Source organism: Drosophila sulfurigaster, chromosome 2L (assembly GCF_023558435.1).
Source record: "Drosophila sulfurigaster albostrigata strain 15112-1811.04 chromosome 2L, ASM2355843v2, whole genome shotgun sequence".
Lineage (NCBI taxonomy): Eukaryota > Metazoa > Arthropoda > Insecta > Diptera > Drosophilidae > Drosophila > Drosophila sulfurigaster.
In genome coordinates, this window is record NC_084881.1 from 9,831,759 (window position 1) to 9,859,332 (window position 27,574).

At 39.3% G+C, this 27,574-nt stretch overlaps 2 protein-coding genes and 1 non-coding gene across 10 annotated transcripts in view; 2 read left to right on the forward strand and 1 right to left on the reverse strand.

Annotated features, from left to right (window-relative positions):
• LOC133846137 (tyrosine-protein phosphatase Lar) overlaps positions 1–27,574 on the forward strand; it is a 159,749-nt gene that overhangs the window by 110,789 nt on the left and 21,386 nt on the right. For 6 of the 8 annotated variants that reach the window (XM_062280918.1, XM_062280926.1, XM_062280910.1 and 3 more), the window contains 5 exons: positions 7,040–7,219; positions 22,213–22,449; positions 22,510–22,656; positions 22,727–23,002; positions 23,275–23,298. In XM_062280918.1, the coding sequence (XP_062136902.1) occupies positions 7,040–7,219; positions 22,213–22,449; positions 22,510–22,656; positions 22,727–23,002; positions 23,275–23,298 (864 nt within the window). Of the gene's footprint in view, positions 1–7,039; positions 7,220–22,212; positions 22,450–22,509; positions 22,657–22,726; positions 23,012–23,274; positions 23,299–27,574 lie in introns of all 8 variants that reach the window. The other 2 variants (XM_062280943.1, XM_062280969.1) reach the window with 1 other exon arrangement.
• On the forward strand, positions 4,315–4,479 carry LOC133835391 (U1 spliceosomal RNA). Its single transcript, XR_009893549.1, has one exon. It is a non-coding gene; the product is annotated as a U1 spliceosomal RNA (small nuclear RNA).
• On the reverse strand, positions 20,079–21,630 carry LOC133846205 (protein screw). The gene has a single exon (XM_062281025.1). It carries the CDS (start codon positions 21,614–21,616, stop codon positions 20,252–20,254), a length of 1,365 nt encoding a protein of 454 aa, XP_062137009.1. The 5' UTR covers positions 21,617–21,630; the 3' UTR covers positions 20,079–20,251.

Here is a 27,574-nt window from a genome sequence, read left to right on the forward strand (position 1 = left end):
ACATCAAAATCTGACGTTTAGTATGCTTACCGAATTTGCGCAAGCATCCAAAATTAATTACTCAAATTTAAAGTATACAGCATTAATAAATACTATTTGTAAATACCAATTTCAAACAACAAATTGAGCAGCAGCAATCGTACATAATTATTTCGTATTTTAAAGGAATGACTTCGATAGTAAACATTGTACTTCAATCAGGTAAATCAAATTGTGCACAACAATGTTGTGCAGTTCTTCAACATTTAATTAAATTTTCTAATATAATAAATTAAATATCGCATCCAATGAGTAAACAACTTCTGCAAGATATCACTCTCCACTCTCGGCATCATAGTTGTTTGCCTCTTGCAGCTCATCTCAAGATTCCTTTGTTGAAGTCATCTTTTGTACGTAGCTTCATCTATCCTCAGTTGTATAAGGAATCGACCATCATTCTATCTATTAGCCGGTATCATTACTGAATACTTTGGAATCACTTCGAGAGTCACTTGAGCTGGAATCAATTGTTGTTTGCCTGTCTGAGTACTGAGAACGTTGCACGTTGTATGTTATACACAATGAGAGAACTGTTAAGAGCGACAGCAATTAGGCAAACGTTGGCCCTTCATTAGGCTGACCAATGGACTGCTTGAATGTCACTTCTAGGCAAACGACAATCACATACATATACACACATGTGACACACATACACACACACACACATACACTCATACTGTGGCAGGTTGTGGCATTCATATTATGTATACGTATGGACTTTGTTGTACGCCACATCCTTTTTGCCAACAGGAAGTGTTGACTGGCCACAAATTTGCCGGCGTCTTGTGGCTGAAACTTTGTTATATCTCAATGCTGCTTCTTTCTCTTTTTGCCTACATTCTTTACTCCTCATTCTTCTCCTGTCTTTTTTCTTCTTTTTTTTTGTGTGTGAGTGCCGCTGGCACTTGCGGCTTTATTGTTGGTATTGTCTAACATCTTCAGCAAGTTGCCATTTTCCGGCTGCTGCCACTAAAAAACGGTTATTTACTCTGCTTGTAGTTGCCGTAGGCGCAGTTTCCTTGGCTTGTCGCACACTTCTTATCCTTATTTTCCCCCTCAGGCTGCTTGGTTTCCCAGTATGTGTATGTGTGTGTGCCTACTTAACACAATAAACACTCAATTTTCAAGCATGTTTTGTTTGGGATTTGGCTCAGCAAGCAGCAACGGCGAGCTCTTCTGCTGCTGGTTTGAAACTTTGCTAAGCAGCCGCACACAATTGTTTACATTAGGCCCAAGGATATGGGTATATATACTCAGCGCAGGGGGAGAAAGGGAATTCAAGAAACACTACGACAGACGAGGCCTATAATAAATACATTTAACGTTTCGACAATTGTTGACTGCTGGTGTTTTGATTTGTTTTCAATTGCTTGCTTCAAAAGTTTTCTGCATAATTTCGAAAACTTGACACCAAGTTTAACCAGCAAATGAATAAGACAATTCTCACTAGCCTGCCACAAGTTGCACGAGAACCAGCTTAAAATAAATGATGTGAGTTGAATGTTTGCTACCAAAGGAAAGCTCCGATATCAACAAGTTTGACTAGTTTCCTAATTATAAGCAGAGAAACTTTAACTGTTGGAGTATTTTAAATAATAGTACAAGTGGATTTACTCAAAATAAAAAAAAAATAAAATTCATTTATTCTCTAAAAGGACTTAAAGTTAAGATTCAAATAATAATGAACTGACTATTAAATCCGATTTATTAAAATGCAATGCAATTGCTGTTGTTATTTTTATCAATTTGCATTTGCAATTCACAAAATTGGAAATTGAAGTAGCATTAGTTTATGCTCTTATAACAAACAATTCGTTATTTTTGTTGCTCGCTACTTAAGTTTCATAGAAATTACAATCCATACTTCAGTCATCTCAGCTGTTTTAATAATTTAGCAATAACAACAAGTTAATGCAAATGCCGATGCAGCAAGAAGAAAGCTAATGCTAATGCGCTCTGTGTAGCTGACTGCTGGAAAAATGGCATTTTGACGAACTGGACGCGAATTGTAGCAAGTAGCAAAGTGGCAAGTAGCAAGTGGTAAGTGGCAAGTAGCAAGGGGTCGATTCTGGGTCTGACCAACCGCCCGCAACAACGGCAGCGGCAACACGACGAACAACACAACAAAATGTGTGGAAGAAGCAAAGAAAAGGGCGCCTCTTATCAATCTTAAAAATGCATGAATAATTAAAATATGCAAATTTGCCTGTGGCCAGTTCCTGGGTGTCCTTAAAGGCAGCCGAAAGACTCGGAAGAAAGCGACAGAAAGAGAGAGAGACTCTGAGAAAGCGACTGCAAAGTCGCAAAGTCTCTTAAAGAGGACTTCATGTTGTTGGCTGCCTTTCGCTTTCGGCGTCTGTGTAATGTTTGCTATGCCAACACATACACAAAAAGTTCCCCCCACTTCCTCCTCCTCCACCTCTTGGTGCCTTCAGCGCTGGTCGTGGTGTGTAAACAGCATATTTATCAGAGGGAAAACTGAGAGAAAAACGCCGCGTGAAAATGCGCCTTTGAAAGTGACTCAATAATGCAAACACCTGGCACCTCAGTGTGTATGAGCTTTATAGCTGCCACCACTCTTTATCCTTGTTGTTAATGTGAATGTGTGTGTGTGAGAGGTGTGTGTGTGTGTGTGGGGGTCAGTGGCATCTAAAAGCAGACAACATGCAAATAAAGCGCTTTATGTGCCGTTGCTTTTGTGCCGTCTAATGATGTTTATCGCACTCAAGACATTGCCAGTCTATTGAGAACTCCTCTGCGTGTGTGTGTGTGTGTGTGTGTGTGTGTGTGTGTGTGTGTGTGTGTGTGTGTCAAGGGAGTTGTCAGTGCGTGTGTGTGCGTTGTGAGATGTACTCTTGAAAGCAATACAAAAACTGTGGACAGGTGCTCGACTTTACTTTTGCCTTTATTAGCTAATTCATTAAAAAAGCTGTCGCTAAAAATTCTACTCAACTCAACTTAACGAACTGCGTTCCGTACCTGGATTTTGCTTCAACATTGTTTGCACATTTTCCAACACTTTTGCTGTAGCAGCAGCAGCATCCACCCGAACCGCCAGGACCACCAACTAGCAGAAGCTTAATTGAAATGCATGAAAAGCCACATGAATTTGGCAGTCAACGACAGCAGAGCAGCAGACGCAGCAGCAGAAGCATCTCCCAGTTGCTGCTTGGCTTTATAATAAATGCATACTCACACACTCACACACACACACACACACACACAGACACACACACACTGAGATACACCCAGTGGCATGCAGACACGCACTGACGCGTTGCATTGGTCAGCGATGCGTTCACACTCCGGTCGTCTGCCGACCCATTCAACACCTCTCTCTCTCTCTCTTATTCACTTACACTCACTCTTTCTCTCTAGTAACGCTGTAAATGAAGTGTTCGCCAGTTTGGCATGCTGCGAGTTTAGCACACTGTCCTCTGCTTTTAGAATTTTTCATTGCATTTTCAAATTGGCAACGCATAGGCAACACCAACAACGACAACAACTACAACAATTTGCCCACTGGGAGCCACTAAAAACAAAAACTACAACAATGGCAACGGCAACGGCAACGACAACGACAACAAACATCAACATCAAAATCAACAACTTTTAGTCTTTAACTGAAATGTCGTTAAACTAGCATGTGGTGTCTGTCCTGTCGATGCAGCTACAGCTGCAGCTGGTTTACTGCAAGTTGCTGCACCCGTCACTTACCACTCGCCACTTGCCATTGTCCAGCAAAAGCTGCATATTTCTGGTTTAGAACAATGACAAATATTTGCCACCGGATTATGCTTTAAATATGCTCTTTGCAAGTGCTGCGCAAAAGGTTCTTTAAGTGCGATACCAAAACTCTCACAAATTTAAACAAAAACTTTTGAATGCAAAACAAAAAAATGGAAAATAACTTTTACTAAAACCCTCTAGAGTTACATAGAATAATTAATTAGCCGCTAACTTTACGATAAAAACTAAACAAACTTTCAACTAGACTGTTGCCTCGCATTCACCAAGTGTTGCACAAAGCGGATCTATGTGTATTCCACACAGATTATGATGCGGTAGCGGCTGCACATGTAATTTATTATTTGGGTATTTAAAGTGAAATTAATCTATTTCAAGTATTTTTTCAGTTCTCAAAATGCCGTTAGCTTGAAATTCGTTTAAAAATTATAGCATACCTTAGGGCGTTTTATATTGTAAAGAATATAAAATTCCCAACAAGTTCTGGCAGCTGTTTATTGAAGCCCCATAGATTGAAGCATCAAAAGCATACTTACCTGGCGTAGAGGTTAACCGTGATCACGAAGGCGGTCCCTCCGGAGTGAGACTTGGCCATTGCACCGCGGTCAAGTTGACCTCCGCGAGTATTCCTCATGTGAATAAGTCGTGCGCGGAATTTTTGGTAGTCGGGAATGGCGTTCGCGCCGTCCCGGACTTAATAATACATTGAAAAAATAATAATGTTATTGAGAAAAAATTCTACAAATATTTATCCAATGTCTGTAAATTTGAATTGTATATTTCTGATGTATGAAGTGAAAACTCCAAATCACAGTCATAATTGTGAAACCTTATCCCTCAACCAGAGGAAAAAATAAGCTATAAAGGAATTCATATTGTTTCAGTAATTCCAATAAACTGGCATAATATAACTTCACAGTTTTATATTGGTTTACGCATCAACAAGAAATAAATTGTTAATATTCTTTGACTGTGGAAAAATCTGTAACTCCAGCCTGCAGAGAGCGAGTTACGTTTTACTCTTGTTTGCACTGAGCTTTGTATTTGGTGTGCTGTTTATTTGCCTGCCTGCTGCATCTCTGTCTATCTGTTCGTCTGGCGTTTTGTCATATTCTCTTTTATGCCAACAAGCTGGGAAAAACAGCAGCCACACACAACACACAAAGAGACGTTGTACATAAATACACTCGCTAAGCAAGCAGAATATACTTTTGTGCATTTGTTTAATAAAAAAGTTTTATTTGTTAATTTTTGGCACAGTTTTCAGTTGGTTTCGTTGCCGTTGAAGAAGTGACGCTGCAATAATAAATAAAGCACCCAAAAACCAAGTAGGCAGCAGCAGAGGGAGCGGCAAGGGGAGGTAGCTTGGGGATAGATGCAGACGAAAAATGGCTGAAAATGCCAGTAGACTGAAAGGATAAAAAGGACGTTGAGAGGCGGCAATGGCGGCAGCGTCAAATGTCAACATCAATGTTGTTGTTCTTCTTGTTTTGCATTTATGCATATGTGTGCACATACATATAGTAGCTACGTTGATGTGTGCATGTGTGAGAGCATTATAATGCATACATATGCAGTTGCGTTTTTTTGTCTCTCTGTTAAAAATTTTAATTTCACGCTGAAAAACACAAACAAAGGCACAACAAACCAACTGATAGTAAGACAGGCGACAGATTGTGGGGTGCAAAAGCGGATTGAGAAGGGCAAGCGACAGCTATGGCTGCTGTGCAGAGACATTTGGGATGAGGAACACGACGAGGAATGCTGCTAACTTCTGGGCCGTTTATGGTGCGACGGTACTAGTTGTGGCCGCTGTTAAATATTTTAGCGAAATACACAAGTCAAAAAAATGTAAAAAAGAATATACTAGAGGACTTTTAAATGCTCTTTAGTCTTATTAAAAATTGAGATTTGCTTAAAATATTTACTATATATTAGGTAAATGTTTGCAGAGAATATTTTACATAGAATATATGCAATAACATATAGTTCTTTGGTTGCAGCTGCTTTAAATAGAATGTAAAGGATATTTATAAAGGATTCAACAGTATGCATACTGATATTGCAATGTTAAACCAACTGATTACTGCTTTCATAAATTCAATTGGAATTCAAATTAACGTATGCATGATTATTGAATATCCCTTTGAATAGCTTTTGATTTGCTTTTTATATTTACTAAACTTGTTTTTCGATATCGAGTCCAATCTCTGTTCGACTTCATAAAATGAGTTGATTATTAAGCTGCATTCATCTGAAATTGAATATAGTATATAAGTAGCGTATTATCTCTATGCATTTATGCAAAGCAAACGGCATTAAATAGCGAAAATACCGCTGTTGAAGAAGGTACGCGAGTGAGAATGAGCTGAACAGTGAAGAGAAAGGAAGAGAGGTTAACGTGGGAGCGCCAACAGCATCCGGCAGATGTGCAATGGCAGCTGCCGGAGCTGCAATTGGAGTCGGAGTGGAGAACGTAGGATGGAGGATGAAAGAGTAGGTGGGAAAAAAGAAGGGAATTTGCCTGCTGGATTTAATTGGAAAATGTAAATGAGCTTTGTTCATTTGAAAGATGCAGTTGAGAGCAGCCGCCACTTGGTTGCAAGTTGCGGATTTGCTTTAAACCCGCCAAACACACACACACATAGCCACAACCACACACAATAACAATGCGACTGCAACAGCGAATGCGAATGCCAAGCCCTTAAAGTGTACCACAAAAGAAAATTGTCACAAGGAAAAATGCTGACCCCGCACACGTTCACTTGCATACATACATGAATGTCTATATATAAGTGTACGTGTATGTGTGGGTAGTGCACGCCATTGTTTGACTTACAAAATGGCGTAGAAAGCGGCAACAAAGGCAACTGTGCAGCGTTTTAAAAAAACGGCAACTTCCGTTTATAAAAGCGTCATGTAAAACAATACTTTATGCGAGTGCGAGAGTGTGAGAGTGTGTGTGCGGGTGTGGGTGTATGCGTGTATGAAAGTGTGAGTATGTATATATATATTTGTGGCATATTGTTTTCCAAAACTTCCCCCGCGCGTCCGCCATCTTCAATTCACAATCGTTGCTTTCATATTTTATATTCCGCACCCCCTTAAAAACTTTTAACATGCCACATACATATTTTTCTTGCTGTTGTTTTTCGCTTTCTATGCAACATATAATAATTTTGAGATCCATTGTTGTTGTTATTGCTCAGGCGTTTTTTAAACATTTTTGCGACTTTTCTTTATGCATTTGCAGGCGATAAAACACCCGCAGGATTTCCGGTTATAACCCAGGGTCCAGGGACACGCGTCATCGAAGTGGGTCACACGGTCCAAATGCAATGCAAAGCCATCGGCAATCCCACACCGACAATCTACTGGATCAAGAATCAGACAAAGGTGGACATGAGCAATCCCAGATATGTCATAAATAACGGTAAGTCAACACTTTGATAATAATAAAGTAGATGATAATGCGACGACGCTCGAAGATACCAATATTGAAAAGACAAAAGCGAGAAAAATCTCCATCAATATTTTAAACTCCAACTATCCCAGCTGTCGCAGTAAAAGATTTTCGTTTTATATTCTGCACATTCTATCCGTGCTCAGGTCTAAGTAATAACAGTTTATAAAAAGTTAGCTTGACAGTTATGAATCCAAAGGCAACTTCTTCAGCTCTATTGCTACACTTTAAAGTTATTGTTCTTCCCCCATGTATTCGTCTTTGCCTACTCTATCTCATCCCTCAAATAAATCAATGTTCATTTTATACACTTCTTTGATGTTTATCATTGCTCATATGCGCATAGTGTATCCTTATCATTCAACTTCCCAAAGCCTTATCCTGTTGCCCAGGGAGTTTCCCAAAATAGAGCTTCACTGCTGAGAAACGACTTCATTTATTAAAATTCTAGTCTTTGACGCACTACCTTTCTCTTCTTTTTTTTGGTATTTTTCTTCATCACTTTTTCCATTTCTTTGTTTTTTAGTATTTTGCGCTTACGCTCATTTGAATTTCTTAGGAGTTTACTTATGCTTCGCCGCATTTTGTGTCACAAGTTTTTCGGCGCTTAGTTAACGTTTGACTTTTGCCAGCTGCTGCTGCTCCGTCGCTGTCCCTTCTGCCCTTTTTCGTTGTCCTTTTCCCCTGCCCTGTTCACATTCCTTGCGGGGAAGGAGGGAACATCTGCGAGGCCTGACAAATGGCAAAGTTGGTCCTCGAAAATGGCGATTGCCTTGCACACCTTTTTAGTTCCTGGACAGCTGCGGCTGCTGCTGCTGCTTCTACTGCTTCTACTTTGGCTGCCGCTGCTGCGTCTGTTTTATGAGCCAGCTAGTTGAGATCTTATTAGGTAGAAACTTTACAAATGTCAACAGAATGTCGCCAGGTCCTTTAATCAAGCGCTTCTCTTCGGGAACACAACTCGCTGCCCTGTTCTGTTCTTCTTTGTCGAAATGGGGCGGGTTAGACTTGGGTTTCAGCTTGGGTTTTTTGGATGGCCAACTCTAATTACGGAAAATATGCTCGATGATGATGATGGCGAGGCAATGGCGACGACAACGGCGACAGCGATGACGATGTCGTTAACGCTGATATGAGGCACATCAAACGTCGCCGTTTGGAAAACTAACAAAAGCCGTCAACAAGCGAATCGAAGTGAGACGTCGCGACGCTGCGACGGTCGGTCATTAGAAGCACAAATATTGACATTAATATTGACATTAATATGCATTAAAAGAGTCCTTTTAAAATGACATCAATGGCCGCGTTGACAACACCAAAACCGACAGACCAAGCGACAGCAACAGCCGCGATAACAATGATTATATTTGCGTTGTCCACAGGGGAGTTTTGTGTGTGTGGAATGGGAAGGAGCACAGTTGGATATCCAGTTGGGTGACTAGTAGGGAAGTGAAGGGAAAGGGAAAGGGAGGGGACGTCAGTTACACTAACATGTTTCAATTGCAAGTGGCAATGACAGCAACAGGGAGAAGCAGCCGCCGATCAAAGCCAGGCCAGAACAATGCCTGCCTACTACTGACATGGCCATGTTACATTGGTCCGGCCACAGCCGGAAGCCAGGTCCCGGATAGAGGTCCGGTCTCCTGGTCAGCCGACGCTTTAACAATTCGAAACGTGTTGAGAATAGTAAAAATTGCAAAAGAGCTCGAACCAAATGCTAATGAAATGGCTCGTTCGCTTAATGACAACCTGCTAAACAATTGACTGCTTGCAAATAAAAGTTGTACTAGCTGCCAAACATCGCATACCCTGCAGCACTTTGTTAACTTCGACTTGCCAATTAACAGCACTAAACAAACGAAAACTTAGGAGTTGTAAATAACTTAAATGCAAGAACTAAAGTAACAAACATAAAACTAACAAACGGCACCTTTCGTATTGTTAATTAAATTTAGAAAATCTTTCAAATATTTGAACTGGAAAAATCTTTTAGAAGCAATAATATCTTACAAGATTGGTACCAACAGTAGTATATTAGAAATGTTTACATTTCAGATTAGTATTATTAAAAAGCATAAAAATCGGATTAATTTTATATTTTAATGCTTTCTCCATTGGGGACTTCCCAGGGTCTTCTTCTATTCAGATTCAATGCATAATATAATTCGAGCTAGTTTAATAGATTTTAGTATAAAAGTAATTTTCACTTTCGTTGCCCATTTTGGCAATCTTAAAAATCTTTTTGCATTTAATTATCATGTGGGGAATTAAAAGCCTTAACTACCAACTTTGTTAGTTTCAATCAATGTATTTGAAGCACCGCAATTCTCAGATGCCTAAGTAACTCTAGCCACCCCTGATATTTGCGATCCAATAACCATTGGCAGTCGCAATTACCTTGCCAAGAACTAACCACTTTGTTTTAGTGGTTGTAGCGCATTACAAATTAAAAACTGTTGCAAAAATTTCCCCAAGGTAAAATCATTTTTTATGGTATATGTGCCTGCCTGCCTGCCTGATGTTCTGTTGTGTACAACGACGTCCAAGCGACGAAGCGACCGACAGACGCGACTACTACAATATCCGTCCTGACCTATTCATATTCCAGCTGAAACAAATTCTTTTTTTCTTTCCACTCTCTCTCACTTTTATTTCTCCCCTGCTCTCGTCTCTATCTCTATCTGGTCAAAGCTGGCAGGGCAGGTCGACTAATTTAGCGTAACACGAACAAAAGTGGCCGTGGACTTTGCGGGTTAAATTAGTTTTACGTGGGCCCAAGCAACTTTCTAGAGAGTTTTTGTTTAAGAGCAGCACAGGAGGACGGAGAATGGAGGATGAGGTATTGTAGAGGTGCCAGCAGACGTGGCAGACAGTAGACGCCGCCATCTTTGGCACGTTAAACGAAACGTAAAAATATTTCCGCCAGCTAAATATCCTTTTAGGTGCCCTAAACGTCTCTAAGCGGTTCCTTCTGCTCCGGCTCCGGCTTCGGCTCCGGCATTAGCTCTGGCTACGGTTTAGGCTGCGGCCGCAGGTCCGGCTTCCATCTGCTTGCTTTCGTTTGCTGTGTTGTCTTAAAGTAGGTTTTAAATTTATGAAAATGAAATAAATTTGCGCTCGAGGCGCGGACGGGTTGCTACAGTTCTATTCTATTCTATTTTATTCTGTGTTCTGCTCTGTTCTATTTCGGATTCGGTTTTATGGTTTCTGGTACTGTTCCTGGGCCTGCATAGTAATGATATATATAAATTTCATAATAAGTTATGCAAGTCATGTGCCGTTTTATTCAATTAGCACTTTATGGTCCTTTATTTTGCAAAGTCCTCTTCCTCATCCCCACCGTCCGTTCGTCCTCAGGCGAAACAGACCAACCAAAAAGGCAGCTTGGGGCGCGTTGATTTTTCGGTTATACGGCCGTCGCGTGCTAATTAAGGCCCTCGGGAGGGGTACGTGAGTTATCAAAATGAAAAGTAACTCGGCATAGTCGCTCTTCACATAGCTCGTTGTCATCTCCTATTGCTGCTGTTGCTTCTTCATACTCGCTCTTTGTACTCGCTTCATAATTAAATTAGAACTTTATTATTTTAATAAAATGCCTAGGGTTCCATTTTGCCTTTTCTCTCCGTCTCCCCGTCTGCCCGCCTGCTGGCTGCCTTGTCTCTGTCATACTTATTCTAGTTGCATTTATTGTGCGCCCCTCGGTCACGCCCCATTTGCTTTAGGACTTATTAATATGATTATTATGGACCCTCCTTGTGAAGCGTCTTATTAGATTGTCCCCCAGTGCGATGTTCTGTATAGTCCTTGTAAAAAAGGCTTATTATTCAGTATTATTGATTTCACGGGTAATTTATAATGCTGCTAGACTGAGTGAAAATTTTGAAATAGGCTTATTAACCCAAAAAAGAAATTAAGGATTTAGTCGAAATTAGATCAGTCAGTTCAGTTCGCCAATTGAATGAAGCCTTTATTTCTATTAGGTTTATTAGTTCAGGCATGGTTAATGTCAATGCATAAATCAAAAAATCTACATAAAATTTATCGATAAAGGCAAAAAAACCAGAACACAATCAATAAATTGTAATGTCATTAGTGTTCGAATAAACCAATAAAACAGAATAGCTTGATTTCATTTACTTAGCTTTGTCGATTCCTATTGAATAGTTGTTTAGTTTTATGCACATTGGCATGAAATTGAATTAAAGCAAACTGAGCGCCTACAAAGCGCCATCAGATGAGCCGACGATTCCCGTTGTGATACTATGTTTAATGGTCCTCTAAAAGGGTATAAAGGTGTTCGTTGTAATGTGAATATCTGCATTCGGCATTTATTTTTTATTTTTGTTCTTATTTCTCTCTACTCGCCAGCAAATGACAACGGTCGCACTTCAGTGCGCAAATACGTTTATAAATATTTTATTTAAAATTACTTCGGGGCATTGCCGCATTGCCGTTGATAGTTAATTTTGTCCTCAGCGAGGCATAGGCTGATGAACCAAAGAGTCAGAGAGAGACGAAGAGAACGAACCCGAGCGAACGTCCGTGCGACAGACCGACAATAATATTGAGGATAATACCTTTATTTTTATTCGCTTTCCCGCCAAATAGTCCCAGAGGGTATTGTTCAATAAAAAAAAAAGAAAATAAAAATAATAAAGAAAAAACGAGAGCGAAATGTATACAAGAACCTGCATTGGCTTGTACTGACCATGTTCTTCGCTCTTTTTTAGAAGGGTTCAATGCGTCTGGGGAAATTACTTTATAACTGGGCTGGGGCAAGAGAGAAAATGAAAGGCAAAAAAAAAAAGAAAACGAAACGCAAAAGGTATGGCAAATATTTTCAAATACCATAATTTGGCTTTTAAGCAAAAGAGGCTTATCAGAAATTGGTTTTTGCCTGGCCAATTGTCTTAATGGCCAGCACATGGAATGGGCAATGAGCTTACGCAGAACTTGCACAAGTGTCACACACCCTCCCTCTTCAGCAATTCCCATCCTACCCACTAAGAAGTTTTGTTAAGAATTGCCAAGGGTTGTCCGTAGACTGACCCAGCAATTGAATCCTTAGACGCCAAATATCATCTGGCAGCTGACAAGTTCAAGAGGTTCGCTAAGCCAATAATTTCATACATATAGTGCGAATATGATAGTCGTGGGAGAAGAATCAGAATAAGCTAAAAAGTTCCCAATTAATCTCGGTTGATTGGAAATCTATTTAACAGAAGTGGAAATAGTTCAATAAAGATTAATTTGACCTATTAATCATTTATAAAATTGATGAAGCATGATATACAAATAACGTTAAATAGATGACTGTAATTATAATTATAATTTCAGTTATTCATTAAGTGACTACAATCATTACTTACGTAACATACATTAGAACTAAGAATATGCGAGAAATCGATATTCTTATTACTTAAAATTAAATATCATTTTTCTTACATCTGTTGATTATCAACATGTACAACAGATTTGGAAACAATTCAATAAAGAATAATAAAGTTTAGCAATTAATATAATTATAATAGGGTATAGAATATGTGAGATTAAAAAATGGTTATTTTAACATCGAAATTCTAATCATTTAAATTGAAATATTATGTTATACACGTTTGCTGAAATTACATTACTCGTAAGCTGCAAGTAGACAGATTGTAAGTCCTTACTAGCTGAATATGCAGTTAAATTTTTACTGTTTCGTGTCGTCAGCACATAAAGTCACGTTAATCTTTATGTTTGTCCATTCTCATAAACGAACACACTTTTTGCCGCAGTCTCCGTGCTGAGCGTCTTTTGTTTTCCCTTATTTCACTTGTACGTCTTCCTTTTTTGACATTTTTATGTGCTCTTGTTAAACTTAAACTACGCTAGGTGCAGCTTCTTTAAAAAGTCCCCTGCCTCCTCTCCCACAAGAAGAGGCAACAGCGAAATAACTAGACGACTATAACTTTAATTGCTGTGCCCATCATTACAATCGCCTCCGCCTTCGTACCGGCCCCCGTTCCCCGTTTCGTGACCATGTTTCAGTTCCAGTTTCAGATCCGCCTGCTTTGGAGGAGGGTCTCTCGCAATTATTTACTTGAGCTGTAAAACTGTAGTTAAGGCAAGTCAACTTGAAAGCATTTGAGAAAGTTTAATGCTTAAATTATGAGCCACCCTTACCCCCGTCAGCAACCTATACTTTGGCATCCCTTAACCCCAGCTTGTCGCGTCGTCGAAAGAGTTGACAGTCACTTTTGTTGAAAATGAGACAGTAATTGCCCAAAATGTGCATGACTCGAACATTGAGTTGGAGTTGGCTACGGCAATGGAGAAATGTAGACGGGACAGGCACTTGGGAATGACTCCCGGTGCTGGGTCAGTCAGTTAAGTTTTTTCCAACCATTATTCGGGAGCTAGAGGGGCGGCAAGGTTGATAAGTCGTCCGTTGGTGCATTATCAAAATTGAAACTTTTCACTTTTATGAGGGGGGGTTGAGAGTGGTTGCCCCCATAAATGTCACATTGTTGCCAAAAGACGTTGAGGACTACTTAAATTAAAGCATAATTTAATTAATAATCCCATTTGGCCACGCAGCCAAGCACTGAGCACACGCCTTAGCGGCTCTGGGATTCAGCCAGGCGACAACTTATTCGCCTCCTATCTCCGCCCCTTTCCCTCGCTCTATCTCTCTTTCACTGCCTCTTCTTTCGCCCCTCTGGCAATGTGTGTGTTTGTGTGTGCGGTAACGGAAGTTACAAAATATGAAAATGACTGCGCAAGCGGAAGTGCAGTTGTGGCATGCCACATGTGTGCCATGTACATAGAGAGTGGAAAGTTGAGGGGCGGACACTCGCAGTTTTGTGTCTGCTCGCGTATTGGGAGCACCATTGTCTCGCGCCTGTTGTTAACGGCAACTGTGGCACAAAAGACGACAACGCGTTGCCAACACGCTTGCCCTTTTGTCCGCTATTCCCCCCGTCTGCTTGTTAGCCAGGCCTCGTTGTTGCTGTGATTGACTTTGGCTAAATAGTCCATGTGGCCATAAAAAGCTTCCCAAACAATCCTGCAGCAGTCGCTGCCCAGCGATGCGTGGCTGCTACATAAAGACGGCGCGCATTTCGGATTGAATTTGCTTGTGGATGCGAAGGAGTGGTTCCATTTCTATGCTTCCGGAATGCAAGCCATTACCATGTTTGGGATTCTAATTTGCATAAAAGCGGTTCAGCTCAAGGTATGCCATTCGTATTCAGTATGTGCGAAGCGGTATGTAAAGGAATTCTAAGAAGTTTCCTAGCTGCATCTTAGTTAATCCCACTGAGAACTTTGTGACTATAACATAAACGCGTTTTGCTCAGAGCTTTAGCAAAGTTTTTACGGCTGAAGCTAAGCAATGAATTAAGAACTTGCAATTTATATTTCTTAATAATTATTTCATTTTTCATTTCCTTCTTATTTTATTTATTTATTATATAAATGATACATAAATTTATATTATTTAGAGCCATTCTATTGAGCATATTTAAACTAAGTAAGCAGATTTTTCCATATAAGTATTAAAAGCAAAACTGTATTATTTTAAATTAAAACAAAACCAGTCCAATTTTCATTTGGGCTCAAAACTCAGGTTCGGTCGACCTAAAACCCGTTTTATTTAAAAGCCAATTTTCAGTCTTAGCACTACGTTTGCCAGTTATTTTCTTTATTTTTATGAGGCTTGAAAGAATTTTTAATTTTCATAAGAGTTACACCCGCACTCACACAGCCACACACACACACACGCGCAGCTAGCGAAAAGGCCAGAGGAGACGACACCCAGCTGCATGCAACAGAGCTTAATTTTTATTGCTACAGTCAAAACCCACACACAAAGTGCTGAAGCTGCCCCTAAAAAACCCTTGCAGGCGTCTACTTACCTCATTCCTTCTCGCCTTCTCCCGTGTGTCTGTGTGTATGTGTGTGGCTTATGTTAATGTTTTGCCAGCTTGCCAACAATTTTAATGAAAGTTGCTTGCCATAAATTTTAATCAAGTTCTCCTTTTGCCGTTTTGTGGATTTTTACCTTGAAACCAAATGCCAAGTGGGTGTATTCATATACGTTTGTACTTACAAACAGAGATGTCCTCGACAACGACGACGACAGCGATGAGAGTGCTATTCAAATATTTCGATTATTTAAAATGCACTGGCATTAAATGGTTGTTTGAATGGTTCAACGGTTTCTAAACAACAACAATAATCGTTTGCTGTGTCGTTTGCGAAGCGCAACAAGCGTAATAAATGTGCAGCCAAACACGCCAAAAAGTATGCAATAAATTTCACAACAATCAACTTTGATGCATGTAGGTGAACGGAACAGCCAACAACAAACAGTAGCCAACAGCAACAACGACAAGTACATATAAAAAATAAATAAAATGTGCAAATAGAAATAAAAAAGTAAATGAAAATGAAAATGAAACGTTGCACAGTAAAAACCGCGCCGCAATCATCTAGCAGCATGCATCATTTTTAGTTGTTCTCTTTTCTATATTATTTTATTTGCTCCAACATTTTACCCTCTCTGTACCCGTTGCTTTGCCATTTCGGTGGTACTCTCAGCCGGCAAAACAACAGAAGCACCACACATATAATAAACACGAGTGGAGTATGATACTTTGGAACATTTAACACGGCTCGACATTTCTACAATTCATATACATCTACTTCCCGTGGGAGGTGGAGATGGGGCAACAATACGAGTCATTAAAATGATTCACTCAACTGTAGTCTGTGTATGTGGGTGGGTGTGTGTTGTTGTCTCATATTATTGCAGTTCTTTTCGCTGTGGTTCATTTTCGCTACACATTTTATTCGTCTGTGGAGAGGCAGCGAAGCAGAGCAGAAAACATTTTCATTAATTGGCCAACATCAAATCCAGCTACACATTCTCATATGTTGCCCAAAAAACTACCGCAATGAATACTTTATTCACATTAGCTGCAGCAACTTTTCACTTATTCGCATTCACTTACTCACCGCAGTTATGTTTCCCTAGATTGCAAACTACAAACAAACAAAAACATGCGGATATTTATGAGGAAATTCAATTTCATTTGTTAACATCGCCCAACCACAAAAGTGATTATTTTATAATTAAAATGTGTATTTACCAGTAACACCGTAATGCATATAAGTTCAAAAATATGTTAGGGGAAATTTATAAAATGCATTTAATACCTTACCGTATTGACATTTAAAATTAAATTCCACACAACAATTCCACAAGATATTTCAAGTTTATTGAATATATATACATATATGTATATAATATTTGTTGAAAGTCAAACTACCTCAATTGCTTTGAGGCACATGAAGCGAAATATCCGCTTCAAAGTTTCAATAATTTCCATAAAAATTAAAAGCAATAAATACGTTCAACAAACTGAAATCGAATCTCAATTCAATATGTATGCATAAACGACGCGACAATTTTTATCGCCCAAATATGCGATCTATAAATAATGAAGCGATTTAAATCTGAAAATATTTCATATGAAATGGTGCAAATGAATAGTTGTCATATATCATTCATATTTGATACCGAAAGTATTTTTATTGACTCGCAAATATTCACCATAAACAAGTGTGAGTCAGGAATAAAAAAAAAAAATAGAGAAAAAATAAAAATTGAGGCAGCTGATTAATTGGGGCCTATTTGAGCGTAAATTGAATAATCAACGTTAGATCATTAATTCAACACGAACTGAAAATAAAATGCTGCATATATTAGGGCAATTTATTGATTAGAAATTTGAAATATAATGCCAGCAAATGGCCAACATAATAACATTGTTAAGCGGCAAAATTTGTAATTAATAATGGATGCGAATTGTGTACTAAACTCTACCCTGCACACGAACAATTGGACGCGAAGGGTATATTAAAATTGACAGCCACAGATTTAGGTCGAATTAACGGACAACAATGACATAATGTGAGACATCACATTTTCAATTTAGCAGTCTTTAAATGAAAATATAAATAAAATAGCTCGCAAAAGTTTTATGGAAATTGAGCGCACAATGTTTATTTTCCCAAGAATACTGCAATATTAAAATATTCTGATTATTCTGCTGGTTTTATGGCATCTGCCTACAGTATTTTAAAAATATATCTTCGCTTAAATTTAATAACTAATTGGTGCTGGGAAACAATCACGAAATTCATCCCACATTGAGTCATAAGTTTATGGGTCGACACTGTTGATTTAAAAGCGACAATTTATATGCGTTTTCGCCAGAGCATTATGGATTGTCTTATAGTCTCATATAGCGCAATGTTATGACAGCTGAATTAGTCTCGTAGTACATATTTCATTGTTTATTGGTCATATAAATATAATGCGAGGGCTTCAACGGTTTATGACACTTTATATGCGCATGTGTGCGTGCGCCAGTGAGTGTGTGTGTGTCTTTGGGTGCTCACATTAGCTTAATATGCCGGAAAAGTGCGCTCGATATTTAATAGACCCAAAGCAGATTGCCAATGCGTGCCAAAAGAACAACACTGTCATAACTTTTATACGGCCTTTAAAATCATATAAAAATTGTGTTAATTTTCATGTGTTGCTCCTTTTTTCCTTCTTCGCCGCCATGTCGCTGCACCAGACAGCAGTGCACATAAAAAGAAGGTAAATTCTGGCCATTTTATGAGCCAATGAGTATAATGTGGGTTTCGACCATTAAAACCCAGCTACAAAAAGCAAGCAACAGGCGGACACCGTCCGGAGACAAGACCCAAACACACTTTGACTTTCAAATTTATTGATAAATCTAAGATCTTAAGACTACTTACATATGCCACGTCCAACAAGAAAGAGTTCATAAAAAACGCTAAACGCTGATTGAAGATTTTTGCCATAAAGTAGTTCCTTAAAAGCACTGATTAGTTAAAACAATGGATTAGCAGCGTAAGCTAAATTTAATTTATTTATTTTTTTCTTTTATATTTATAAACATTAAACATGAACATGATTTGTCGCCTCCACTTTTATTGAATCTTAATGATTAGCATTGGGTAAATTGAATTAATTCAAAATATTAATTTCATAGCTTTTCATACATATACTATATTTCCATATTTACTGCTAAAAGCACTACGTTAGTTCACGCATTATATCCTATCTATTGACGAATAATTATTTAATAATTTAAATAAATGTTTGAAACTTCATAATATTCTTATAACAATGCACTCATAGTCATGTATTTTTGTTTTAAAACACATATATGTATTGTCTGTAATTATACATATGTGCCCAATGCGCCGATTGCGTTTAATTCCTGATTTTATTAACCTGCTTGAATACCGTTTTGAGCTGTAAATTTGTTAATCCTACTTGCATAACATCGAAAACTTTGTATTAAAAATATATTTCGAATATATCAATGCGCTAAATGTATTTCGCGATTTTCCATATATTTCGTAATTTGATAACGCCTGTTAAATGCCATAATTGCTTGCGATTTGTAGCTTGAATTTATTGAGTATTGTACACCATGAAAAGATTCCTTTTGTAACTAGTCTCCATTTATGTCATAGTAAACCCTTTCTTAGCCATGAATACTTATGAATTCTCCATAATATATAGAATCTAATATACCCAATGCGCTGAATGCAGATACAAAGTGACAATGCGTAAAATTTCTCGTAGAATATGTGGTTCGGTTCGCATAATAAGCAACATCCAAATATGATTAAAAATTCCAATATTAAATAAATCCAACATAAACACCATCACAAAGCATTATTCCAAATCATTAAAAAGTTTCTGAATTCGAATTCGTCAGCCGTTATATAAAATATTTCCAAAATATCTGCCTTAGTTGATAATTCCAAATTTCCAAAATTACACAAAAAAATTATTATTCATAATCAATATATCTTCAATTGCTCCGTATATTGCTCCTTTAAATATTTCTAATCAATGCGAAGGATGTCTGTCATGTGACTGCGTCCAATATATTTCCCAGAGCCATATTTTCTGAGTACCAAACAACCGCAATATGCTTCCAGGAGCTGGAAATACTCGTTGATAGTCCGCTTATTCCATAGATTGGGAATGCTAAATAATTCCAATTATCTGCCGTACTTGGTAATTTTTCAAATTTGAAAATTGAAGTACACGAAATAAAAGAAGAAGATCCAAGTTATCATTATTCATAATCATTATTTCTTGAATTGCTCCGTATATTGCTTCTTTAAATATTTCTAATCAATGCGAAGGATGTATGTCATGTGACTGCGTCCAATATATTTCCCAGAGCCATATTCTTAGTACCAAGCAACCAGGAGTTGGAAATACTCGTTGATAGTCTGCTTATTGTATAGATTGGGAATGCTAAATAATTCCAATTTTCTGCCGTACTTGGTAATTTTTCCATTTCGGAAATTTAAGTACACGAAATAAAAGAAGAATCAAATTATCATTATTCATAATAATTATTTCTTGAATTGCTCCGTATATTGCTTCTTTAAATATTTCTGAACAACGCGGAGGATGTCCGTCATGTGACTGCGTTCAATATATTTCCCAGAGCCATATTCCGAGTACCAAACAACCGCAATATGCTTCCAGGAGTTGGAAATACTCGTTGATAGTCCGCTTAAATTAGGAATGCTAAATAATAAATCTCTCCTGCGTAAAAATACCGCAAATTCAACGTTTCGGGCTCATTCGGCGCATTGGGTACATTGAGTAAATGGAACCCATTCGCTGAATGTATTCACAAATCCATATGTCCCGAATTCGCCGAATGTGCCCAAGAACGCCGAGTGTACAGATCGGAAAATATCTTTTTTGAAAGCAAAATTTTGAATTTCTCAAAAATGTTATATAATTTTCCAAATTTATATTTATTATTTCAACACTACGTCTACAACTAAACTAACAAAAAGTGCTTACTCTCTAAAAAGAACATGTTGAAATGAAAAGATCATGTTGAAATTAAAAACTACGCCTCCTTGATTCGAAGCACATTAATGACAACCACACTCCTTTGCCACCGCCTTTTGGTACTTGGTTAAATCGATAATATCGTCATTCAGATATCTCAGTATGGTTATCGCACCCAGCTCAGTGGGCACACAGCATGGCTTGGGTAGATGCGGTTGCTTCAGATGCATCAGGGTTTGCACAATCGCATGATTCGTGGCGTTCATTTTGGTGCCCAAAGGAAAATTGCAGCCACCTCCGCAGAAATACGCCTCGAACTTCTTGGGTGCTATGACCCAGTTGTGCATTTGCAGTTCCCTGAAGTCGACAGTAAAATTAAGACGCTCGCATTGCTGCGGCGGCTTGTAGAGATCGGGCATCGGTGGCGGACCCTGCGGATGTGCATGTGGATGCGAATGGTGTCCACTTGGCAGAGTTGCCTTGCGCTTGTTCAGCTCTCTCTTGAAGCGCAGCTTTTGTACCTTGACCAACAGCTCGGGACCATTGAAGTAGCCGACAATAAAGGGCTCCAGGCTGGACCGTGCTGTTGCCTGTTGGGGTGGCACTAGACCAGAGACCAAAGCACCTAAGTGCTCCCCATCCAGAGCTGACACAGAGATGCGTAGCTCATGGCGATGCAACTGCTGGAAGTTCTGCAGCAACCAAGTGTGCAGTGTCTGCGTTAGATTAAACTCCAGCCAGCCCTTGTAATTGCTTGTGGTATTCACCGAGTGCAGTATGCGATAGACAGGCTCGTCGTCATTCATTTCCTGATGACTGTAGATTCTCCTGTAAATGGACACAGTAAAGTCCTGTCGTTGCATGCCCAGTGCGGAGGGCTGCTTATAGATACGTAGCATGGCTTGAACCAACTGCAGATCCCTGGGCACATCGTTTGTATTGAAGCTAATATGCAGATCCATTACATTGCTCGGCACTTTGGGTTGCAGCTTGAGGCGACTTGAAAACGTCAAGATACTATTGCAGCTGGCAATCTCCTGTCGATCCGCATTTGTGACCAGTATGTCATCGTCCACAGAGCGCTTGTGCCGCTGATGCAGCACCTCCAGTGGCTCCTGTTCCTCGTTAATCTCATTGTACACTTCCAGCAAAAACTTTGAGGCCGAGTTATGCAATTTCGGTGCCTCCATGCGTCTGGTTCTGTCACCCAGGTCCAGTAATTCAACCATCTCCAGTTGCTCATTGTGCACTCGAGGTGCAGGCAGAGCTGATTCCATGTGTGTGTTGACTGTCATGTAGGTGGTGCCTTGAACGCACAAGAAACTTGATAAAAGCAGTGACAGGAACATGCTGATGCTTGCTAGCTGCTGAACAATAAGTGACTGACTTGACTTCCGCCGGCATCTGTGTTTTATATATGCGAGAGTTGACAGGTAGAGTACTAACATATGCCTTTTCTTGCCATAAAAACAATGTGGCCTACCTAAAGGGTTGAGAAACGATTTAAGAAACGTCTAACGGATTAACCCAGCCATATGTAAAGTCAACCTATTGTAGATTACCTAACTGAAAATATACCTATTCTGAGAAGATACTTAAAGTGCATCTCTTTTTTTGTCTCTCTATTTTAGGTTCAGTTTAATATGAATTTATGATGAGAAAATTCTACAATTTGAATTACAGTTTCCAGCAAATTCGTTTAAGTCTGAACTTTCAACAGAATACTCGTTGTATTTAAATTAGTTTCTTATTTTAAGTATATTTTTATTCAAACACTTTTGCTCTGGATTTATTTAAAAATCTGGAGCATAGATATCGCATTATTCACAAAGTGTTATGCAATAATACACACTACAGCAATACAGTTGATGATCAAGATTAACAAGACAATTGAATTGAAAATAAATTGCAGTCTTTGCTTGCATCAGCTGTAAAAGTGATTTGCAATATGTTGAAATAAGTCAACTAACAATAAATTTAGAAATTGAATTTTACAAGAAAATTAAATCGTTTCTCACACTATTTTCTTGTTCGTTTCTTTCAGGCATTCTGCAAATCAACAACAGCCGGGAAGAAGATCAAGGCAAATACGAGTGTGTTGCAGAGAATTCGATTGGCACCGAGCACTCGAAGGCTACCAACTTGTATGTGAAAGTACGTCGTGTTCCGCCAACTTTCTCCCGTCCACCAGAGACCAACAATGAGGTAATGCTAGGATCAAATCTAAATCTCTCCTGCATTGCTGTTGGCTCACCCATGCCGGCTGTCAGATGGATGAAGGGTAAATAGTGCAATATAAAGCCACATATAAGCCATTATACTAACGTTAACTCCCACGCAGGTGCACATGATCTGACGCCAGAGAACGATATACCCATTGGAAGGAATGTGCTGCAGCTGACAAACATACAGGAAAGTGCGAATTTTACCTGCATAGCTGCCTCTTCCTTGGGTCAAATAGAATCCGTGTCTGTTGTCAAAGTGCAATGTAAGTAATGCCATAAAATAAAAGAAATATTAATATTAATAATAATAATATTAAACGCTTTTTTTTGCAGCTCTGCCTACGGCTCCGACTGATGTGCGCATCTCTGAGGTGACGGCGACTTCGGTGCGCCTGGAATGGTCCTACAAAGGTCCCGAAGATCTGCAGTACTATGTCATCCAATACAAGCCGAAGAATGCGAATCAGGCCTTCAGCGAGATTAGCGGCATCATAACCATGTTCTATGTGGTGCGTGCTCTCAGTCCCTATACGGAATACGAGTTCTATGTGATTGCCGTTAACAATATTGGACGTGGTCCGCCCTCGACTCCTGCGACCTGTACCACCGGTGAGACAAGTGAGTACCTCCAATCCACATACAATCCATTCCCAGCTAAAACCCACACTAACTGTTCTCTACATATATTTCTCTTTCCACATGCTGCTCGTTGCTTGGAAAAATAAGGATATTTTCCAAGAATTTTTGTGTGCAATTTGATTTTATTTTTTATTTTGTTCATGGATTTCTTTTGCGATTTTTATGTAAAGTACGCTACTAACCCTTTCTTGCAATGTTTATCTCCCTCTCCTTCTCTCGCTCTCTCTTGTTTTGCTGCTTAGGTGATTTTTCAATTGGTGGCACAAGTAAGTATCCTTAGCGTGCTGCAAGTACGCGAAGCCTTTTGCTTTTGCTTTGGCGGCTAACAAAATTTGATGGCCAAAACAATTTCAATAACAATTCTTGAGCAGCATTCACATAACATTATGGCAATCCCGTGCTCAGTTTTCCTTTTCTATCTAAAAACCTTATGCCACTTGGCTGAGAAAACAGCTTTTCTCTGCCATCGAATCAAAGGTAAATGCAATGTTTAAAAACCGTTGCATACGCAGCTGCGTCGCTTAGCTATACAGCTGATGTATGCGTGTGTGTATGTGAGGGTAAACAGGCACCCACCACTAGAGCCCGCCCCCTGATGCCACACAATGTGGCAAGCAGCGCATAAAGTTTGCATTGTTATGCGTTCGTATGAATGCGCATCAATGTCCTCGTATGGTTACGACTATCTCTCTTGCTCCCTCTCTTTCTATCTCTCTCTCTCTCTCTCTCTCTCTTTCTTCCTTATTGAAGTCGGCTTGTGCGTATGCCTCCGTCTGTCTGTATGTCTGTCCGCGTATAAGCAACGCTGTTTTAGCAATGGCAACAGCACTTACTGCGTCCTGCTGCTGCCTTTTGAAGTGCGTTTCGTTTCGTCCTTTTTTATTCTCTGTAGCTTGTCGTATAAAAGTTGAAAACTTTTATTGCCGCAATTATGCTTATCGCTTGCCCAATATCGTTTCGAAATATTATTTCGATAGCAATTGCCACACACAAAAAGAAACTAGCAACTATATCGTGCAACAGCAGCTGCAACAGCAGCAGCAACAACAACTGCAACTACAACTACAGCATTTGATATTGGTGTGGATAATGACACGTGTCGCCTTTGGGTTTGATTTGGTTTCAGCTTAGGTAGCAGCTGACAAAGACCTATTTATGGCTTTTACCGAGACCGAGATGCAGCCAAAGCGATTGCCATAAACACCAGACAGTTTAATGAGACGCCAGTGTTGAATAACGGCCGCAGCTGTCAAGTACGTTACGCACCTGAACCATAACTTAAATAGCACATATAGACAATGGCGTTCACAGAGCGAATACCGATTATACGAACGGCCCTAAATTATCTCGAAAATAAATAAGTAATTGATGAGGTGTATTTTAAAGAGGTCTATTAAAAACATTTTGATTTTATTGCAGAGAGGCTTAACAAGATTTATTTCTTCTAGAAAGTTCATATTCAATGTGACATTTTTTGTATGATTTATCTAAATTAACTCGAATCTCACAAATCGTTAAAGCTTTGTTTTACATAACTTAAAATAATAAGAAATTTTAATGAAAAGCTTTTATTTTTTAGTAAACTCGTCTCGTTTAATATAGTAGTAGTTAAAGTTAACATTTGTCTAAAATATTGAACAATATTTGAATATACTTCCTTTGAAATAAGTTTATTTTAAAATAGTTACTTCAAATTTTTGCCCCAAATTATTTAAGTTTAAAAATGTATTCTGTTTAAGTCTGTAGCACTGCAAAGTTTGCGCATATGAATATGAATTTCAATGGCTTATTAATGCTATCTAGATTCAAAGACAGCAAACGCTGCAAAAACGAAAACAAATTCGATTCGTGATCCGTTTGGGAAAATCACATAATGCGAATTAAACATGGTTATGCATGCTTGGGTACAAAGTTGACCTGCGTCTTATCTAGATTCCATCTGTAAACATCCCAACACTTGTTTCCAGCTGCATTTGCGTGTTTCGATATATCCTCGGCAATGTCTGAGGTTAAGCTGTAGATACTTGGCTTGGCTTGGCTTGGCTTGGTTGAAGTTGCTGCTATCTTGTATTCCAATTTGGGTGTAATACGTGTAATAGGGCCTAATACGTTTAACTTTAATGCGCAGCCATACACGCATACAGTTGCACCAAAACATACACACATACACACACACACACACACATTGGTACTTACAAGTGTGTTGGCAACTCTTTAACAGCTCCTTTCGGCATGTAATAGGTCAAAGGGCGTCCTGGCGCATGTGTGTGTATATTTGTATTGCATGTGTGTGTTAGTGTGTGTGTCTCGGAGGCTGCTAAGAATTTAGTGCTATAAGCTGTAGGCGTGAGGCTGGCATGCAAGGGATACATATTAATGGAGCGTATCCGTATGTAATGTATATGCTCTTAAATGCAGCTTACGTGACGTTGCCACACGACGCACCCAGCCAAGGAGCTGCCAGGATAACTGGCAGACAGTTAGGCAGACGCAAGGGTTGCGGGGGGCGGTGGCGTTGGCAAGGGGGGAAGTCATGGCATCCTGGCCAGACAGTTGCTGCTGCTGCTTCAGCTGCCTGGCAAAGCTATTGCAATTTTTGGAGTGCCCATGTGCTGCATGCAAATCTTAGCCCAGAGCCGGCAAATGGCAATGCCAGTTCGGTTCCATCCGGCAATGGGTTCGTGCCACACATACACACACACACGCACATACAGAAACACACACACACGCACATACAGAAACAGAAACACACACACACACACATGCACAGACTATTACAGAGTTGTGTAACAGATGAGATGCTTGCCATATAAATTGTGGGTAAAACGCTGCAGTGGCACATGTAGATATTGCAGTAAAATTGTGAGAATTGGAATTTATTGATTGGCCATTAACCAATTGGGGTGCACAAGAAAAGGAAGTGGACGCCTGCCTCTCTATTCCCCGCATCACCAGCTCGCTTATGGCAAACGCATTGCATTTGGTAACTGAACTCAACCGAACTGACTCGAAACTCGTGACGCTTGTCAGCAATTGAGGCGATCAAATGCTGTTCTCACTAATTAGCAGTGGTTGCCCCTGCTCCTGCCCCAGCCCCTGCACTAATCTGCTCTCTTTTCCATTCCTCTCTCCTGCACAAGCTGCTGGCCAACAAATTCACGCCTCGCAAATGCATTCCAAACATGTGCGAATGCGGTTAAGGCATCAGCTCGACTGCCAAAATGCCCTGGCAGACAATTTGTGCCAGCTTTTTACATAAAAATGTCTTTAATTCTAATCAATTTAAATTTAAATTTAACTTAGAAGCACGTTAAGAAATATGTCAAATCAAGTTCAAGTTAATTACATGTAGAACATAGCAAATCGCAGCCTTAAATAGTGGATATAAATATTGTAATTTTTCAAATCAATTTCAATTCAAAATCCACTCGTAACTTCCAACTCCTTGCATGTCTAAATTTGAGGTAGCTCATAAAGTTAAACAGACAAGCATTTGACATTTGTCTGTGAACTCGCTAATATGCCATTTCACACTTGATGTGAAGGGTGTGAGAATTAGATGCCTATTGCATATTTCTAGCCCTGTTAGTATAATGTGCAGCTAGACAGGCAGACAGTTGAGTTGGGCTGATTTTAAGTTCGTTTTCGCATTGTTTTCCTAAACAACAAAATGCAGTTAATGTGTGTGTTGTGCTCTGCTCTATTCCGTTTTGTTTTGTTCTGTTCTGTTTTGTGCATGCGAATGGCGCAGCACACATTATAAATGCAAAATTCGCACTATAATGCGTCGGACTTGGCGTGGCAGCAGCAACAGCAGGAAAAATGTTTACAATGACGGGGATGGACATGAGAATTGAACAAAAGTTCAGTGCCAGTTTCCAGGAATTGTGATGGATGATTGTTTGCATTTGAAAACATTTGTGCGGCGGCCCTAATACCGTTGGTTTATATCCCCCGAACTTCCCCCAATCTAACTTGCCTCATCGCTCTCCTGTCCGGTTTCTGTCGCTGCATTTGATTTAAAACCCTGACTATTGCCAAAATGCCGAAATTCATTTAACGAAATTGCATATGCATGACTGACACCAAGGAAAATGGGTGGAAAAGTGATTAAAATGGGGGGGGGGACGATAAAGCTTACGACGAGTCCGTGTTTAAAGTGCATTTGATTGTGAATGATCGAAAACTATTGTGAGTTATTTCACGTACAACATCACAGCCAGAAACTAAATTACTTCACCGACACACATTCACACAGCCATGCAATTATGGCAATTGATTGATCCAACTAATTAAAATCAACAGCAAAATTAGGAAAAATTAACGCATATTGTATGACGTTTAAATTCTACTCGTAATAGATAATTATAGTGAATTGAATTGATGTCAACTTTATATTCGTTTAATTAAGTACGAAAGCAAATGCAGAAAACCGTTTACTAAACCAAGTGCTTTAGCATTTCTATTTTATCCACTTGGAACTAAGTCGATTTGCAGCATGCAATGTCATCGCTTTCCGTAAATGTTTCTGGCTTTCTGCAC

What these genes read in the sequence shown, in the direction of transcription:
- LOC133846205 (XM_062281025.1), bottom strand. Translation starts at nt 21,616, where the DNA reads ATGTTAGTACTCTACCTGTCAACTCTCGCATATATAAAACACAGATGC.